This window comes from Microcaecilia unicolor, chromosome 8, assembly GCF_901765095.1.
Source record: "Microcaecilia unicolor chromosome 8, aMicUni1.1, whole genome shotgun sequence".
Taxonomy (NCBI): domain Eukaryota; kingdom Metazoa; phylum Chordata; class Amphibia; order Gymnophiona; family Siphonopidae; genus Microcaecilia; species Microcaecilia unicolor.
In genome coordinates, this window is record NC_044038.1 from 246,074,222 (window position 1) to 246,094,128 (window position 19,907).

Sequence of the window (19,907 nt, forward strand, 5' to 3'; positions counted from 1 at the left end):
AGGGAAGTCTTGCCTCACCAATCTAATGCATTTTTTTGAGGGGGTAAGCAAACATGTGGACAATGGGGAGCCGGTTGATATTGTATATCTGGATTTTCAGAAGGCGTTTGACAAAGTGCCGCACGAAAGACTCCTGAAGAAATTGCAGAGTCATGGAATCGGAGGTAGGGTATTATTATGGATTAAGAACTGGTTGAAAGATAGGAAGCAGAGAGTAGGATTGCGTGGCCAGTATTCTCAGTGGAGGAGGGTAGTTAGTGGGGTCCCGCAGGGGTCTGTGCTGGGTTTGTTGCTTTTTAATGTATTTATAAATGACCTAGAGATGGGAATAACTAGTGAGGTAATTAAATTCGCCGATGACACAAAATTATTCAGGGTCGTCAAGTCGCAGGAGGAATGTGAACGATTACAGGAGGACCTTGCGAGACTGGGAGAATGGGCGTGCAAGTGGCAGATGAAGTTCAATGTTGACAAGTGCAAAGTGATGCATGTGGGTAAGAGGAACCCGAATTATAGCTACGTCTTGCAAGGTTCCGCGTTAGGAGTTACGGATCAAGAAAGGGATCTGGGTGTCGTCGTCGATGATACGCTGAAACCTTCTGCTCAGTGTGCTGCTGCGGCTAGGAAAGCGAATAGAATGTTGGGTGTTATTAGGAAGGGTATGGAGTCCAGGTGTGCGGATGTTATAATGCCGTTGTATCGCTCCATGGTGCGACCGCACCTGGAGTATTGTGTTCAGTACTGGTCTCCGTATCTCAAAAAAGATATAGTAGAATTGGAAAAGGTACAGCGAAGGGCGACGAAAATGATAGTGGGGATGGGACGACTTTCCTATGAAGAGAGGCTGAGAAGGCTAGGGCTTTTCAGCTTGGAGAAGAGACGGCTGAGGGGAGATATGATAGAAGTGTATAAAATAATGAGTGGAATGGATCGGGTGGATGTGAAGCGACTGTTCACGCTATCCAAAAATACTAGGACTAGAGGGCATGAGTTGAAGCTACAGTGTGGTAAATTTAAAACAAATCGGAGAAAATTTTTCTTCGCCCAACGTGTAATTAGACTCTGGAATTCGTTGCCGGAGAACGTGGTACGGGCGGTTAGCTTGACGGAGTTTAAAAAGGGGTTAGATAGATTTCTAAAGGACAAGTCCATAGACCGCTATTAAATGGACTTGGAAAAATTCCGCATTTTTAGGTATAACTTGTCTGGAATGTTTTTACGTTTGGGGAGCGTGCCAGGTGCCCTTGACCTGGATTGGCCACTGTCGGTGACAGGATGCTGGGCTAGATGGACCTTTGGTCTTTCCCAGTATGGCACTACTTATGTACTTATGTATGACCTTCTCATTAGACAGACAGAGGTACATTCTGGGACTGCTACCCCCCCCCCCCCGGCGCAACGACACCACCCCTCCCCGGCGCATCAACCTGTTTTGGGGCAGAGGGAGCAGGGAACCAGTGGAGCTGACAGGCGCGCAGCTGCTCTCTGCACCCTCCAGCAGCGTGCACCCGGGGCAGACCGCCCCCACCGCCCCGCCCTTCCTACGCCACTGGGTTACTGTTACCTGGAACTGAATGACCTTCTCATTAGACAGACAGAGGTACATCCTGGGACTGCCCTGTAGCTGGAAAGCACATTTATGCAGCTGTGACACAGGCTCATCCACTTCTAGCAGTGCAAACTGCTTGTTCACCTTACGGATTACCTGGGAGGACACGTAATACAGAATGGTTCTTTTCTGAAAAGTCCTGCAGAAACATATTCTGAAATGCCACTGAGCTGACTCCTCCCGTTCATCACTCATCCCAGCAAAATATATGCAGACTGGCCAATACAGGACAACTGAATTTTGGTTAAGATGCTAAAACAGGTCTAAAATCCTTTTACTTCCTGGTTTTGGTGGAAACTGAAAACGTATGCTTTGTCCCATTTGTCTCCCTCCCGCCCCTCCTCCAGACCCCCCCACCTCCTGTGGCCCCCAAGGACCTGTCTTACAATCCCTGGTGGTCTAGGAGTGTCGCGGTAGGAGCAATCCCCAGTTACTCCTGCCCATTCCAGCTCTGCTTTCAAAATGGCTGCCGCGGCTGGGGCATCACTCCTGCCCTGACGACACCACCAGGGTTTGTAAGATAGTTGTGTATGTGTGTGTGTGTGTGTGTGTGGGGGGGGGGGGTTACTCTTTGTATTCTCTTTTTTTTAAGTAATGAGTTTGCAAATAATGCACTTATGATCTTGCACAATACTTTACATGGTAAATAGAATGCTCCAAATAAATGTTTTTGAAACAAAATTTTAGCAGGAATTTAAATCTGTAAATTTGGGATAAGCTCCTTAGGAATTAGTCTCTCTGGAGTTAAGATGTCAGCTGTTGCTCCGAGTGTGGTGCAAAATCAGCCACTGTAAAAGCATTGTGGCTATTAGTTTCAGTTTTCATTAGCTGCGGTTCATGTGTGTGGAGGCTATTTTCTTGTAAGTAAAATATGATCTTTCATTATTTAAATTACTAGCTGTTGAGCCTGTGAAAACGGGTTACTTTTGGAATGGGGGGGTTTCCGAGCCCCCCCTCCCCGGAGTTGCTGCCGCCGCCCCTCCACCCGGCCCGGGCAGCACTGTAAACTTACATCAGCACGCAGCAGCAGGCACATCAGCAAAGCTGCCGTCGGGGCGGGCTTCCTTCTCTGCCTGTGTCCCGCCCTCGTGTGACGTAACGTCGGCGAGGGCGGGTCAAAGGCAGAGAAGGAAGGCCGACGGCAGCTTTGCTGATGTGCCTGCTGCTGCGTGCTGATGTAAGTTCACAGTGCTCGGGCCAGATGGAGGGGCGGCGGCGACTCCAGGGGAGGGGGGAGGGGGAGCGTTTCCGACGTCTGCAGCATGCCAGTAGAGACTTCCCTCTCTGTCCCGCCCCCATCATCACGTATTGAAGCGGGGGCGGGGCAGAGAGGGAAGTCTCTACTGCGCATTTGCGAGTGAGTACGGTCATTCGCCGTTTATATGTTTGATTATATTCTGGCTTGGATTCTTCCTTCAGACAGATAAAATATGATCATATTCAAACTAAGATTTTTAGTGTGGTCACTCCTAAAATATGGAATGCTGTCCCAATCAAGTTAAGGTCTGGATCCTGCTTAAAAGGATTTCAGTCAGGATTAAAAACATTTTTATTTAAGGATGCATTTCCAACCTGAATTAGATATTTAGCAGAGCATAGAATTGACCCCTAAGCATTTAGATCGGACTTTGAGATGGGGGGAGGGGGAAATGAGGTAAAGAGAGATTATCATATTGTTATAGTGATGCCTGCTATAGGCATTCCTCCCCCCCCCTTCCCATGTTGTTTACCATAGGAGGCAGTGCCATGCCAGTAACCGTGCACACCAGCTGTACCACGGAGCCATAGCGAATGTAGCCCTCCCGTCGAGGGAAGTCACCACTGGAACCACCCTCATCCACTGAGAAAAGGGAGAGAATGAAATGATTTAGTCATAAAAGTTTTTACTGATGTAAAAAAAAATGCTTGAATCATCAACAATAATGTAGATAATACACAACAGAAAATACCAGTGCTATCAAAGTTTTTTAGTTTTCACCACCCCACCCCAAAAAGCAGTCAACATTCTAACAGGCACCCAATGCCCTACCGCGGGAGGTGGTGAAGATGAAAACAGTAACGGAATTCAAACATGCATGGGATATACATAAAGGAATCCTGCTCAGAAGGAAGGGATCCCCAGAAGCTTAACCGGCGGTGGGAGGCAGGGCTGCTGGTTGGGAGGTGGGGATAGTGCTGGGCAGACTTATGCAGTCTGTGCCAGAGCCGGTGGTGGGAGGCGGGGCTGGTGGTTGGGAGGCGGGGATAGTGCTGGGCAGACTTATACGGTCTGTGCCCTGAAAAAGACAGGTACAAATCAAAGTAGGGTATACACAAAAGGTAGCACATATGAGTTTATCTTGTTGGGCAGACTGGATGGACCGTGCAGGTCTTTTTCTGCCGTCATCTACTATGTTACTATGTTACAATGAAAGGGAAGGAGAGGGAGTTCTAACTCTTTATTTTTTTTTTGTTACATTTGTACCCTGCGCTTTCCCACTCATGGCAGGCTCAATGCGGCTTACATGGGGCAATGGAGGGTTAAGTGACTTGCCCGGAGTCACAAGGAGCTGCCTGTGCCTGAAGTGGGAATTAAACTCAGTTCCTCAGGACCAAAGTCCACCATCCTAACCACTGGGCCACTCCTCCACTGTTGCTACTATTTGAGATTCTACATGGAATGTTGCTATTCCACTAGCAACATTCCATGTAGAAGTCGGCCCTTGCAGATCACCAATGTGGCCGCACAGGCTTCTGCTTCTGTGAGTCTGACGTCCTGCACGTATGTGCAGGACGTCAGACTCACAGAAACAGAAGCCTGCGCAGCCTTCTACATGGAATGTTCCTAGTGGAATAGCAACACTCCACCTAGAATCTCCAATAGTAGCAACACTCCAAGTAGAATCTCCAATTGTAGCAACATTCCATGTAGAATCTCCAATAGTAGCAACATTCCACCTAGAATCTCCAATAGTAGCAACACTCCAAGTAGAATCTCCAATAGTAGCAACACTCCAAGTAGAATCTCCAATAGTAGCAACATTCCATGTAGAATCTCCAATAGTAGCAACGTTCCACCTAGAATCTCCAATAGTAGCAACACTCCATGTAGAATGTTCAATAGTAGCAACATTCCATGTAGAATCTCCAATAGTATCTATTTTATTTTTGTTACATTTGTACCCTGCACTTTCCCACTCATGGCAGGCTCAATGCGGCTTACATGGGGCAATGGAGGGTTAAGTGACTTGCCCGGAGTCACAAGGAGCTGCCTGTGCCTGAAGTGGGAATTAAACTCAGTTCCTCAGGACCAAAGTCCACCATCCTAACCACTGGGCCACTCCTCCACTGTTGCTACTATTTGAGATTCTACATGGAATGTTGCTATTCCACTAGCAACATTCCATGTAGAAGTCGGCCCTTGCAGATCACCAATGTGGCCGCACAGGCTTCTGCTTCTGTGAGTCTGACGTCCTGCACGTATGTGCAGGACGTCAGACTCACAGAAACAGAAGCCTGCGCAGCCTTCTACATGGAATGTTCCTAGTGGAATAGCAACACTCCACCTAGAATCTCCAATAGTAGCAACACTCCAAGTAGAATCTCCAATTGTAGCAACATTCCATGTAGAATCTCCAATAGTAGCAACATTCCACCTAGAATCTCCAATAGTAGCAACACTCCAAGTAGAATCTCCAATAGTAGCAACATTCCATGTAGAATCTCCAATAGTAGCAACGTTCCACCTAGAATCTCCAATAGTAGCAACACTCCATGTAGAATGTTCAATAGTAGCAACATTCCATGTAGAATCTCCAATAGTATCTATTTTATTTTTGTTACATTTGTACCCTGCACTTTCCCACTCATGGCAGGCTCAATGCGGCTTACATGGGGCAATGGAGGGTTAAGTGACTTGCCCAGAGTCACAAGGAGCTGCCTGTGCCGGGAATCCAACTCAGTTCCTCAGTTCCCCAGGACCAAAGTCCACCACCCTAACCACTAGGCCACTCCTCCACTCTTATAACTCTCCCCTCCATTAGAGAGCTACAAAACAACCCCAACTCCAACAGATCCACCTTAAAGCTCCTTTTTTGTTTCTCCTCCCCCCACCCCCACCATCTGCCCAAATCCGTATGGCGAACAACCAAGACGTAGATGTATCCGACTGTATCACAAATGGAGGTCATTTAAGAATCAAATTACAAGCACAAGGAGAAAGTCTCTGAATATAGGACTCCCAGATCAGCCCAAACCACTTTTTATGCTTCACTGTAGTGCAAAAGCAGCTCGATCCTCCCAGGTCGTTAATAGATGAATAGCATTACGCCAGTGCCCAAAAGGGGGATCATCATTAGAACACATCTACCATGCAAGCTTTATATCAAAAATAAAGTTTCTCCTTGAAAAGAAAATCACCACAACCCAACGAGGGTGAACAGTGGAGGGATCAGTACTGGGACCGGTGCCATTTAACAGACTTATAAATGTTATGGAAATGGGAACGACGAGTGAGTTGATTACATTTGCAGATGATACAAAACTATTCAAGGTTGTTAAAACATGTGTAGACTGTGAAATATTGCAGGAATACGCTGAAATCTTCTGCTCAGTGCGTGGCGGCGGCCATAAAAGCAAACAGGATGCTGGGAATTATTAAGAAAGGGATGGTGAATAAGACTGAAAATACTATAATGCCTCTGTATCACTCCATGGTGCAACTTTACCTTGAGTATTACATTCAGTTCTGGTCGCCATATCTCAAAAAAGATATAGCAGAATTAGAAAAGGTTTTTAAAAAAGTGGCCAAAATGATAAAGGGATGGAACTCTTCTGACATCAGGAAAGGCTAAACAGGTTAGGACTCTTCAGCTTGGAAGAGATGACCGAGGAGAGATATGATTGAGGTCTACAAACTCCTGAGTGGTATAGAACGAGTAGAAGTAAATCGATTTTTTACTCGTTCCAAAAATACAAAGACTAGGGGACACTCAAGAAAGTTACATGGAAATACTTTTAAAACAAATAGGAGGAAATATTTTTTTCACTGAACAAATAGTTAAGCTCTGGAACTCTTTGCCACAGGATGTACAGTGGTTAGTGTATCTGGGTTTAAAAAAGGTTTGGACAAATTCCTGGAGGAAAAGTCCTTAGTCTGCTCTTGAGAAAGACATGGAATATACTGCTTGCCCTGGGATTGGTAGCATGGGATGTTGCTCCTAATTGGGATTCTGCCAGGTACTTGTGACCTGGCTTGGCCACTGTTTGGAAAATAGGATACTGGGCTAGAAGGACCATTGGTCTGACCCAGTATGGCTACTCTTATGTTCTTATGTAACCTATTGTTCCCAATAATATATCATATGGAGAAATTGTTCCTATGTAGGATAACACCTGATGCCAAAAGTCATAGATATTCGTACAAGTCCATGAGGTGTTTATATTCTGTATTTTTTCTAGCTTGATGCATCTGTACCCGAGTCTCTGAGCCGATTTCACGCAGTGTCAGATGTTCAGGGAGGCTGTGAAGATGAGTGGGTCTCAGCATTAAGAAGAGTCTGCTGACCAGAGGCATAGCCAGACTTGGTATTTTAGATGGGCTGAAAGGTAAATTGGATGAGCCCTTCCCCTTCCCCCTCCACCACATACCACAAATATCTTCCCGGAGATAATTTTTAAGAACATAAGAGGGGTTTTTTTTCACCTATCCACATCTTCTTCCTCTCCTCTGTGGCATCCCGGCATCTGCGCTCCTGTCTCTGAACTCCGTCCCTCCCTGATATCAGTACAGGCATCCTCAGTGCCCTGCAGCGATTCATTTTCGCTGCTTGCGCCGGCTTCACAGGCTTCCATTTGCCATGTCTTGCCCTCGCTGATGTCATTGCCTGTTTCCTGTCTGGCAGAATGTGGCAGATGGAAGCCTGCGGAGCTAGCGAAAGCAGCAAGAATTAATCGCCGACAACAGGGAGGGAAGGGATTCAGAGACTGGAGTGCAGATGTTGGGACGCCACGGAGGAGAGGGGGGAAGAGAGCAGTGTGGCGCTGCAGCTGGGTGGGCCTGTGCCCACCGAGGCCCACCAATAGCTACACCACTGCTGTGACCTCTGTGTTCTTAAGGCACTGACTGTAGGGCTGCTGGTAGGATATTAAGATAAGTATTAAGTTTGAGATTTTCCTATGTTGTTATCCTAAAAAGTTAGGATTTAATGTATAGGATTATTACTGCATGTATGATATGATATGTTCTGTTATTTTGTGGAGGTGATATTAGTTCACAGTGTATTTAATTAAGTTTTCTTTGTTTTACACACTGCTTGTTGCAGAGGGAAGGTCGGTTAAGAGTCTGGGTTTGCAGTGCGAGCAGTGGCGTAGGAAGGGGTGGGCGGTGGGCCGGTCTGCCCCGGGTGCACGCCACTGGGGGGGTGTCGGCTCCGCTGGCTCCCTGCTCCCTCTGCCCCGGAACAGGTTACTTCCTGTTCCGGGGCAGAGAGAGCAGGGAACCAGCGGAGCCGACGCAGCTCCCAGCGACATGCACTCGGGGCGGTTCGGCCCTCCCACCCGTCCCTCACCGCTTTCCTATGTAAGTACATGCTCCGGGGGGGGGTGCGCTTCGGAGGGGGGAGGGTGCGCTCCAGAGGGGGGAGGGTGCGCTGTGCTGCACCCGGGGGGTGGGTGCAGGGGGGTGCCCTCGCTATGGCACTGAGTGCGATGACCCAATTAATTTTATTATTTCTTATTGGGATTTATTAACTGCCTTTCTGAAGATGAATGAAAAAACTTATCCACCCTCTTTAACAACCAGATTTTTGGTTAGCTGCATAGGTGAGTTATATCTCTGAGGGTCTTTATCAGTTTATAAGACAGCAATGATTTCTTTATTGGTGATTTACTTTGATTCCCCCGTTTGTGTAGATTCTGAATACAGTTAGCAGCGCATATAAAAAATCCTGATCGTCACTGGCTAAATATCGGCCAGTATGTTTTCAACCCTATTTTACATTTTCGATAAGATACTTCTTTACGCAGTTCTGAGGAGAGCGAGTTCCAAAGTGTTGGAGCCAGACAGCAATAGTTCCCCTGGGCAGCAGCAAAGGGTAGAGATGTAATGGGATGCTTGTACAATAGACTCTAAGAGCCAGGATCAAGATCTTAAATTTGATGAGCTCCCTCAAAGGTAACCAATGTTGTTCTCGCAGTAGATTCAGCAGATGAGCCAACCATATGTGTTACTAGTTCAAATGACTATCTTGATAACCAGGAACATTTAATATTTATCTCCGACTACTCTGGAGCTGCTGAATATCGATCCCCTAATAGCTAGAACACTGGGGCCAAGAACAGATTCAGCTCCTACTTTTGATATCGGCACTCATGATGACCTTGGGCAAATCACTTTAGCTCCCACTGAATGAAGTAACCACTTAGACTATATTGTCTATGGAATTGCATCTGTATGTAGTTTCTACTGTAGAGGGTATTATATGAAGGAAATATTAATAATATTTCACTGGCTTCCGATCAGGTACCGCATACAATTCAAGCTTCTCTTATTAACCTACAAATGCACTCAATCTGCAGCCCCTCATTACCTCTCTACCCTCATCTCCCCTTACGCTCCAACCCGTAACCTCCGCTCACAGTACAAATCCCTCCTCTCAGTACCCTTCTCCACCACCACCAACTCCAGGCTCCGCCCTTTCTGCCTCGCCTCACCCTATGCTTGGAATAAACTGCCTGAGCCTATACGCCAAGCCCCCTCCCTGCCCATCTTCAAATCCTTGCTCAAAGCCCACCTCTTCAATGTCGCTTTCGGCACCTAACCATTATTCATCTATTCAGGAAATCTAGACTGCCCCAATTTGATTGACTGCACTTTTTTGTCCTTTAGATTGTAAGCTCCTTCGAGCAGGGACTGTCCTCTGTGTTAAATTGTACAGCGCTGCATGACCCTGGTAGCGCTTTATAAATGTTAAGTAGTAGTAAGCACTGCCAACACACAGGAAGTAGAGAAATGTCTCACCAAGGTACAGCATGAATGATGCCCACTGCCTGGCACTGGCTACGAACGCCCCTCCCTCCACTGACAGGTAGCGCGTGCTTACGGTCTGAGAGCGCAGGCGATTAAACAGGGAAACTTTGGATCCAGAGGAAATGCACACTGCAAAGAAACAGACTTAGATTAAATCCTGGGTGGCAAACAGCACAGAGGGATGCATTTACACCTGCAGCAGCAGACCTTTTCTCCCAATGCCATAGTAACATAGATGACAGCATTAAAGAACATGACAAGGTTTATGCAGGTCTTCCACTAGGTCTTTTAAAACATTTCTTCTCGATTCAAGATAAAGCAATTCGCCTTCTTTGTTATGCCACGAGATCAAACCGGGTTACCCCACTTCTATCCGCCCCTTTCTTTCCGAGCACTCTACCAAAACCCTCATCCACACCCTTGTCACCTCTCGTTTAGACTACTGCAATCTGCTTCTTGCTGGCCTCCCACTTAGTCACCTCTCCCCTCTCCCCTCTCCAGTCGGTTCAAAACTCTGCTGCCCGTCTCATCTTCCGCCAGGGTCGCTTTACTCATACTACCCCTCTCCTCAAGACCCTTCACTGGCTCCCTATCCGTTTTCGCATCCTGTTCAAACTTCTTCTACTAACCTATAAATGTACTCACTCTGCTGCTCCCCAGTATCTCTCCACACTCGTCCATCCCTACACCCCTTCCCGTGCACTCCGTTCCCTGGATAAATCCTTCTTATCTGTTCCCTTCTCCACTACTGCCAACTCCAGACTTCGCGCCTTCTGTCTCGCTGCACCCTACGCCTGGAATAAACTTCCTGAGCTCCTACGTCTTGCCCCATCCTTGGCTACCTTTAAATCTAGACTGAAAGCCCACCTCTTTAACATTGCTTTTGACTCATAACCACTTGTAACCACTCGCCTCCACCTACCCTCCGCTCTTCCTTCCCATTCACATTAATTGATTTGATTTGCTTACTTTATTTATTTTTTGTCTATTAGATTGTAAGCTCTTTGAGCAGGGACTGTCTTTCTTCTATGTTTGTGCAGCGCTGCGTATGCCTCGTAGCGCTATAGAAATGCTAAATAGTAGTAGTAGTAGTAGTTCTACAACACCACTGGCTTCCCATCTACTTTCAAATCTTGATTCTTGCTCACAAAGCCATTTTCACTGGTTCCCCCCCCCCCCCCCCCCCCATATTTGCATCCCTTAGCACTCCCTACTCATCCCTCCATCTCCTCCGTTCTCTTAACACAATTCGATTGCATATCCCACCACTATCGTTGACTGGTCTAGAAAGCACAAGGCAGCCTTTTTCTTTCTGGCGTCCACTCTGTAGACAATCTTTTGCCACCTTCTATTCAGCTTGAATTGTCACTTCTGAAATTTAAGGCGGCCTTGAAGACAGACTTTGTTCAGACCTTTGATGGTGGTTAGCACTGTCCTCTCTAAGCTGAGCAGAAGTCCTCCATCTGCAGTCCTGCCAGTGGGGGGCGCTGTTTCACTATCATATTTTCAATAGTGAGGGACAGGTAAGTTCTGCAGGACTCCAGGGAACCTGCTTGTCCCTAGAGCAGTGGTTCCTTTTATCTTGCTGCACCATATGCCTGGAATAGACTTCCTGAGCTGGTACGTCAAGCTCCATCTCTGGCCGTCTTCAAATCTAAGCTAAAAGCCCACCTTTTTGATGCTGCTTTTAACTCCTAACCCTTATTTTATCATCCTCACTTTAATATTCCCTTATCTCTTGTTTGTCCTGTTTGTCTGTCCTAATTAGATTGTAAGCTCTGTCGAGCAGGGACTGTCTCTTCGTGTTCAAGTGTACAGCGCTGCGTACATCTAGTAGCGCTATAGAAATGATAAGTAGTAGCAGTAGTAGTTCCCAAACCTGGTCCTGGAGGCACCCCAGCCAGCCAGGTTTTCAGGATACCCACAATGAATATTCATGAGGGAGATTTGCATGCAGTGGAGGCAGTGCATGCAAATCTCTCTCATGAATATTCATTGTGGGTATCCTGAAAACCTGACTGACTGGGGCAGTAGCATTCCTAGGGCGGCTGACACCTGGGGCGGATCGCCAATGCACCCCCCCCCCTGGGTGCAGTGCCCCCCCCCAGCGAAAGGACACCCCCCCCGGGTGCATTTTTACCTGCTGGGGGGGTGCCGCGCGCCTGTCGGCTTCACTCGTTCTATCCTCCCTCTGCCCTGGAACAGGAAGTAACCTGTTCCGGGGCAGAGGGAGCATGGAACGAGCGGAGCCGACAGGCGTGTGGCACCCCCCCCCCCCCCCAGCGGCATGCACCCGGGGCGGACCACACCCACCGCCCCCCCCCTAGGAACACCACTGGGCTGGGGTGCCTCCAGGACCAGGTTTGGGAACCACTGCTCTAGAGATTGAACACACAATATTGAAGCACCACCACTACAAGCAGCAATGCGTTTTGAGGACACCCGCTCAGCTTAGTGGGAACAGTGGCGTTAGGTACAAGAATGAGACAGGCAAGTGGACAGGCCCTGCATCCTCATCTTTAACCTTTTCATCTCGCATATCTTTTTACTTTCCTATTTATAATATGGCCTTGCTTTCTATTTCCATGATTTGATTGTAAACTGCCTTGCTTTGACCCCAAGAAAGAGAGTATATCGAGCACAATTAATATAAACGTATTAATAAATATAAATTGCAAATAACTGAGAGTAGAAAGGAATACTGTGAAAAGTTGATTGATAACTATTGTGTAAAAAAGTTTTTTTTAAACAAATAACTTTACTATTTTCCCTTGATAACGTACAACAGCAGGACATCAACAAGCGATGAAACATGCAGAAATAACCACAAAAAAAAGTGTAGATTAAACAAAAAGAAAAGGGCAATCGTACCATTGCAAAAAGCAAAAGAAAAGGAACGGTTCATAGTAAAGCGATTTTTTTTGGTGACCTATAAAATAACAGGTATCGAACAGTTAACAATACTAAGAAACTAAGAAGAAACATCAAAACAGAGCAATAACAGAAAAAGAAACAAAAAAGAATGAAGATCTATCTTTAATCTAATTAGTGCCAATAACTGCTTGTTAAAAACCCAATTATTGGGGCTAATTAGCTTGTTATCCAATTAAATTGCGCACAGAAGTTTTGGTGACTTGTATAGAATTAGGGGGATAATTTCTATGAATTATTGTCTACTGTTATCTCCCAAAGTTTGATTGACTTTCTTAAATGTTATCAACAATGAAAAGTATTTCTGTAATTGTGGAATACAAGTTTAGTATTGAATTGTATTTATAAAATAGGCTTAACGTTGGCTCCTTTAAAATAACCTCCGTAAATAATGCCGTGATTGCTGTGGCTGCCCCTTAGTGCCAATATCCAGTCACTATACTGATACCTTTTCCATATCCTTTAGGACTTCTCCATAGGCTCTCCATGTAGCAGATGAATATCACCACTATATAGAGAGTTTTCTGTTTCCACCTTCAGACACTGTATGGATCTGCCAGGGCAGCCGACACTATTTATATAGTGCACTGAATATCAGCGGCTGGAAGAGATCTACATTTTCCAGTCACTGATAAAATGATCTGCCTTATAAATGCGAAAACAAAAAACAAGGCAGTGTGTAGACATCAGAAAAGCATTCTGCTCTGTGCATAACATACCGCGAGCTCATTATGACTCTGTGCATTCCTAGTGTCTCTGTAACTTACGGTCGGCATTCTTTAGTGACTGCTTTTTCTGAGAAGGTTTGGAAATCACTTTAATCATTTTGCTATAAAAAGTGCCAATTTCTTGTCCATTGCTGAAGTAAAGTTTCAAAATCAGTTGAAAATGCTTCCTCTTATCAGCATCAGAAATGTATAAGGCTTTTGCACAACTGAATTTCTGCAACAGAAAATGAAGTATGATGGTTATTTATCTAGTCTATTAATCAGCAAATAAGTACATAAGTATTGTGCTAATTATTACTGCCAAAATGCCCCCCGTGGTAGAAAAAAGAAACTTTTCTACCGCTGGATTTGGCGCATGCCAAACTCAGGATTCTGGGCTTGATGGACCTTTGGTCTGTCCCAGTATGGCATGTACTTATGTAATTCTGTTTCCAACAGTGGCCAATCCAGGTCAAGATCCAAAAAAAGTACAAAACATTTTATGCTACTTAGACCAGAAATAGTGGATTTTCCCCGTCCCTTTTAATAATGGTCTATGGACTTTTCCTTTAGGGAGCCGTCCAAACCTTTTTTAAACTCTGCTAAGCTAACCGCCTTTACCACACTCTCTGGCAATGAATTCCAGAGTTTAATTACACGTTGAATGAAGAAACATTTTCTCCGATTTGTTTTAAATTTACTACTTTGTAGCTTCATCTCATGCACCATCGTCCTAGTATTTTTGGAAAGCGTAAACAGATGCATGTGCAAGCCCAGTGGTAGTGTCGATTTGGTACACGCTACCCGTGCCATAGTAAAAGGGCCTCATACTGTTTTATGAATGGGGTGATGAAACTTCTGGAAATTACTGAAAACCAACCTGTTCAAAAGAAATACCCTACCCACCCAACATAAATGCCTGAACCCTGCAACACAACAAAACCAAAGCTCGCAATTGGTTACTACCTAACTCTTCCTCTCTACGATTCCCCAATGTGTCTGTAACACATGAACCTTATTGACCATAACACCATTTTGTACTTGTTCTCTACTGGATTGACGAACGCTTTTACGGTACTATGTAAGCCACATTGAGCCTGCAAATAGGTGGGAAAATGTGGGATACAAATGACAAATAAAAAATAAAAATCTGTTGTGCTTGTGCTGTCCTGTTTTGAATGGCGTTCTTTTCTCTTTATATGTTTTAATTATTGTAAACCACTGTGATCGCATTGGTGGATCAAATTTCATCAACCTAAACTGTAAAATATAGATATGTGTTGCACAAGCTGAAGTAGTGGAAATATGTTATCAATGTTAAATGTATCTCTGCAATATTATTCTTTTGTAATTTCATTCTCAATAAAAATTGTTGAATATAAAAAACAAAAAACAAAAAAAAAACTGTAAAATATAATCGTTTGCATTGACCTTCACCCTTCTCAAACATGATGTCTTTCTCCAATAATCTCTCTCTTTACGTTATGTGTCCACCGTATGAAAGCTGAATTCTTATCTTCTCAGTTTCCAAGGAAAGCCTAGCTTTCATCTCTTCTGATACTGATTGATCTGTTCTGCAAACAGTCAGGGATTTACCTTACAGTCTGCCTGCTCTTCAAAGCTCAGTTTCTGCGTTTCAGTGTGGCTGGTACCCATGCCATCCAGTCCCATATAACCACACACCTTATACCCCAGATCTTCCATTCCTCCAGCTGCAAAAAACAAAATAAGCATCAATTGCTGATCACATTTAGTCAATTGAGATTATGTGCTGAAATGTTGCCGTTTACGCAGCTGTTGAACACTGCATCATTTACGTAAAGTGAGCATATGCATTGGCACAGTTTTTTCTGCAAGTTCCTGAAATAATATAATGATGTATATATTTTATTGGGGGGGTTCTTTGTATTTTATTGGTTGTTTTTATTGTAAACCGCTTTGATTTAAGCAGTCTATATATATGTGAAAATAAATAATCACCATTTGAGTTCTCCCAATCTGCCTAGTTTCCCCTATCTACCAGGTCACCAAAGACTGTACTGAATCTCCAGTTATTGCCCCATCACCCCTCCCATTGCTTTATCTGTACTAAGTACACTCGAATTCTGCCATAGTTTTGGTTATAAGGACGCTGGCTGGCAGGATTTGTTAGGGATCCGCCATAGCAATTCTCCTCCGAGTCCCTTTCTCTTTCCAGATGTAAATCATGGCAGTAACATAATTCAACAATGCATGGGATAAACACAGACGATCCTTTGTTGTGAAGGGATGTAGTAAAAGCCAGAAATCAAGTAGAATCTATTGCACTGTACAAGAAGTATTCACCTCCCTGATCCCACTTTCACAGGCTGCCACTGAGCTGCTTTTTCTAACATCCTATATAATAACTCTCATCACCAATGTTCTAAAGTAGCTGCCTGTGTCCATGGCTCCTGGAGTTGCTGAGCTAGGCTCCGTAGTCAGGCTGACATCACTCACAGCTGATTCCCAGGCAGGGGGAGGAGTAGGGAAACACGCGAAGTAACTTGCTCCGCAGGTTTCCCTACTCCTCCCCTTGCTTGAGAATCAGCTGTGAGTGCGCCGCTCAAACACCCCCTCGGCGCATCACCCAAGCCCCCCCCCCCCGGCACATCAACCCCCTTGCCACCCGCAGCTGCCACTGGTAACGCTGTCCGGCCGCTGCTGCTTCTCCTGTTGAGCAGCAGCGGCCGCTACGAAAAGACAAAAAAGCAATAAATGTTTTTAAACATCAAGCGTGGCACCGCAGACAGCCATCAGGCATTGGCTGTCGGCTCTGCAGCTGCTCCTCCTCTCGCCTCCACGTCACTGCCCCTGGAGTAAGACCCTGGAGGAGCACAGCGACGTGAGAGGCGGGTGGCGAGGGGGTTTGATGCGTGGGGGGGGGGGGAGGGTTGCTGGACATGGGTGGCTGCAGGGGGGGCAGGGGGAGAGGAGGGTCGCTGGACATAGATGGCTGGAGGGGGGCAGGGGAGAGGGAGGTGGGGAGGGGGTCCTGAGACCAGAGAGGTGGAGGTTGGGAGGGGGGACCTGTGAGAGGGGGGGCACACACTCACTGTCTCTCACATACACTCTCTTTGACACACTCTCTATCACACTCTATCTCTCTGTCACACACACACAGTCACTCTGTCTCTCACACACTGTCTCTCTCTCTCACACACACACACACACACACACACACTCTGTCTCTCTCTCATTCTCTCTCTGACATACACACTCCATCTCTCACACACACTGAGGGGCATAATTGAACGAAAACGCCTATCTCCATGGGCGTTTATCTCCAAGAACGGGTCCGTGAAGGGGCGGACCGAACCGTATTTTGGGAAAAAATAGACGCCCATGTTTTATTCAACAATGTGTGAGCTGGGCGTTTTTGTTTTTCAGCGATAATGGAAAATGAAAGCGCCCAGCTCAAAAACGAATAACTCCAAGGCATTTGTTCGTGGGAGGGGCCAGGATTCGTAGTGCACTGGTCCCCCTCACATGCCAGGACATCAACCGGGCACCCTAGGGGGCACTTTTACAAAACCAAACAAAAAGGTAAAAGAGCTCCCAGGTGCATAGCACCCTTCCCTTGTGTGTTGAGCCCCCCAAATCCCCCTCAAAACCCACTGCCCACAAGTCTACACCATTACTATAGCCCTAAGGGGTGAAGGGGGGCACCTACATGTGGGTACAGTGGGTTTGGGGGGGTTGGACGACTAATAAGCATTAAGCAGCACAATTGTAACAGGTAGGGGGGATGGGCCTGGGTCCACCTGCCTGAAGTCCACTGCACCCCCTAACAACTCCTCCAGTGACCTGCATACTGCTGTCAGGGAGCTGGGTATGACATTTGAGGGTGAAAATAAAAAGTTGAGAAACTTCATTTTTTGTGGTGGGAGGGGGTTAGTGACCACTGGGGGAGTCAGGGGAGGTCATCCCCGATTCCCTCCAGTGGTCATCTGGTCATTTAGGGCACTTTTTGGGGCCTTATTCGTGAAAAAACAGGGTCCAGGAAAAGTGTCCTAAATTCTAGCTAAAAACGCATACTTTTTTCCCATTATCGGTGAAATGCGCCCATCTCTGTTCGGCAGATAACCACGCCCCAGTTCCGCCTTCGCCACACCTCTGACACGCCCCCATCAACTTTGTCCGCATCCGCGACGGATTGCAGTTGAAAACGTCCAAAAATCGGCTTTCGATTATACCGCTTTATTCGTTTTTGTGAGATAAACGTCCATCTCCCGATTTAGGTCGGAACTTGGGCGTTTTTCTCATTCGATTATAAGCAGGACTGTCTCTCAAGCATACACACTCCGAGGAAAACCTTGCTAGCGCCCGTTTCATTTCTGTCAGAAACAGGCCTTTTTTTTTACTAGTAATAAATAAACCAGCAGCAAAAACAATACAGTAATGAAAAGAAAAAATAAAACATCATAAAGTGTAATAACACATTACGGACCTCCATTTAAAATTTTCACAAATAACCACGTTTTTAAAAGTTTGTGGAAGGTTAAATAATCTTGTTCTGATCAAAGGGTTATTGGTAAGCAGTTCCTGCAACAATGTTTTACATGAACCTTAAGCTGAGGGTCTGAGCCACCTCCTGTTATTATTATTATTATTATTAGCAGCATTTGTATAGCGCTACCAGACGCACGCAGTGCTGAACACCTGATACAAAGAGACAGTCCCTGCTCAAAAGAGCTTACAATCTAAATAATACAGACAGACAAGACAGATACGGAGGGGGGGGGGGGGATGAAAAGTAATGGGTAATGAAGTAATAGGTGAAGAGTAATGGGTAAGAAGGAAGGAAGGGACAAGGGGAGGGCAATTGTGGCTAGGAGCCAAAAGCAGCATTGAAAAGGTGGGTTTTCAGCATAGATTTGAAAACAGGTAGAGATGGAGCTAAACGTCTCTCCTCTCACCTTGAAACTGCTCCTGCTTCAGTTTCCATCCTGAACCACTGAGGTAAATGCAAGGAGGGGGGCAGAAGAACCTGTAAGGGAAAAAAAAGGGCTTTTCACAATTAAAAGTAATAAGAAAGCTTTAAATCGAGCAGGGTCACCAACTGTTTGTAATGGGATTTAATTCTGACTTTTCACTAGGTTTCCAAATTTATTTTTCATTTGATATAATGCCTATCAATTAATGCCATCTCGGTAGTTTACAAATATTCAATAAGAAAAGGAACTGTAATATTTATCAAGAAAAGCCTTAGACCACTGTGCATTTATAGTCTTCACCAGTGTAATGTGTGGCGGCTGCCAAAAAAAGCCAACATGATGCTGGGAATTATTAGGAAAGGGATCGTAAATAAGACCAATTATACTATAATGCCTCTGTATTGCTCCATGGTGCGACCTCACCTTCAGTATTGCATTCAGTCCTGGTTGCCGTATCTTAGAAAAGATATAGTGGAATTAGAAAAGGTTCAAAGCAGAGCGGCCAGAATGATAAAGGGGAAGGAACTCCTCTAACATGAGGAAAGGCTAAGAGGTTAGGGCTCTTCAGCTTGGAAAAGAGACGGATGAGGGGAGTCTACAAAATCCTGAGTGGTGTATTATGAGTAAAAGTGAATCAATTTTTAACTCAATCAAAAAGTACAAAGACTAGGGGACACTCAATGAAGTTAGGAAGAAATAGTTTTTCACTCACTACTACTACTACTACTTAACATTTCTAGAGTGCTATTAGGGTTACGCAGCGCTGTACAGATTAACAAAAAAGGACAGTCCCTGCTCCAAGGAGCTTACAATCTAATGGGCGAAATGTCAAGTAGGGGCAGTCCAGATTTCCTGAATAGAATGGTGGTTAGGTACAAAGACTAGGGGACACTCAATGAAATTAGGAAGAAATAGTTTTTCACTCAAAGAATAGTTAAGCTCTGGAATTCACTGCTGGAGGATGTGGTAACACCTGTTAGCATATCTGGGTTTAAAAAAAGGTTTGGACAAGTTTCTGGAGTAAAAATCCATAGCTTGTTATTGAGATAGACATGGGGGAAGCCACTGCTTGCCCCAGAATTGGTAGCATAAATCTTGCTAATAATTGGGTTTCTGGCAGGTACTTAGATCCTAGATTGGCCACTGTTGGAAGCAAGATACTGGGCTAGATGGACACCTGGTCTGACCCAGTATGGTTACTCTTATAAGAATCACAGCAGGAATCCATCAAGAAACTAGTTTTAAGTACATAAGTACATAAGCATTGCCATGCTTGGACAGACCAAGGGTCCATCGAGCCCAACACCCTGTCACCACCAGCAGCCAAAATAACAAGCAATTTGTCCCGCCCATCCTAGAAATACTGTATTATTCCCTCGTCCATTCAATAACATTCTATGGCTTTTTCATCTAGGAAGCTGTCCAACCCTTTTTTGAAGTCCGCTAAGTTAATCACCTTTTCCAGCAGCGAATTCCAGAGTTTAACTACGCGTTGAGTGAAGAAATATTTCCTCCTATTCGTTTTAAATTTACCACACTGCAGCTTCATCGCATGCCCCCTTGTCCTAGTATTTTTGGAAAGCATAAACAGACGCGCCACGTCGACCCGTTCCATTCCACTCATTATCTTATAGACCTTTATCATATCTCCCCTCAGCCGCCTTTTCTCCAAGCTGAAGAGCCCCAGCCTCTTCAGC

General features: G+C 45.4%; 2 protein-coding genes across 2 annotated transcripts in view; one reads left to right on the plus strand and one right to left on the minus strand.

Annotated features, from left to right (window-relative positions):
* The window catches only part of LOC115475565 (poly [ADP-ribose] polymerase 2-like), a 153,364-nt gene that overhangs the window by 44,038 nt on the left and 89,419 nt on the right, over positions 1–19,907 (plus strand). The gene's annotated exons all lie outside the window — the stretch shown is intronic.
* RBPJL (recombination signal binding protein for immunoglobulin kappa J region like) overlaps positions 1–19,907 on the minus strand; it is a 40,116-nt gene that overhangs the window by 11,037 nt on the left and 9,172 nt on the right. Inside the window, exons 4-9 of the mRNA XM_030211390.1 lie at positions 18,193–18,263; positions 14,852–14,967; positions 13,316–13,490; positions 9,609–9,746; positions 3,340–3,449; positions 1,565–1,705 (exon numbers count right to left, since the gene is read on the minus strand). Of these exons, the coding sequence (XP_030067250.1) occupies positions 1,565–1,705; positions 3,340–3,449; positions 9,609–9,746; positions 13,316–13,490; positions 14,852–14,967; positions 18,193–18,263 (751 nt within the window). The remainder of the gene's footprint in view (positions 1–1,564; positions 1,706–3,339; positions 3,450–9,608; positions 9,747–13,315; positions 13,491–14,851; positions 14,968–18,192; positions 18,264–19,907) is intronic.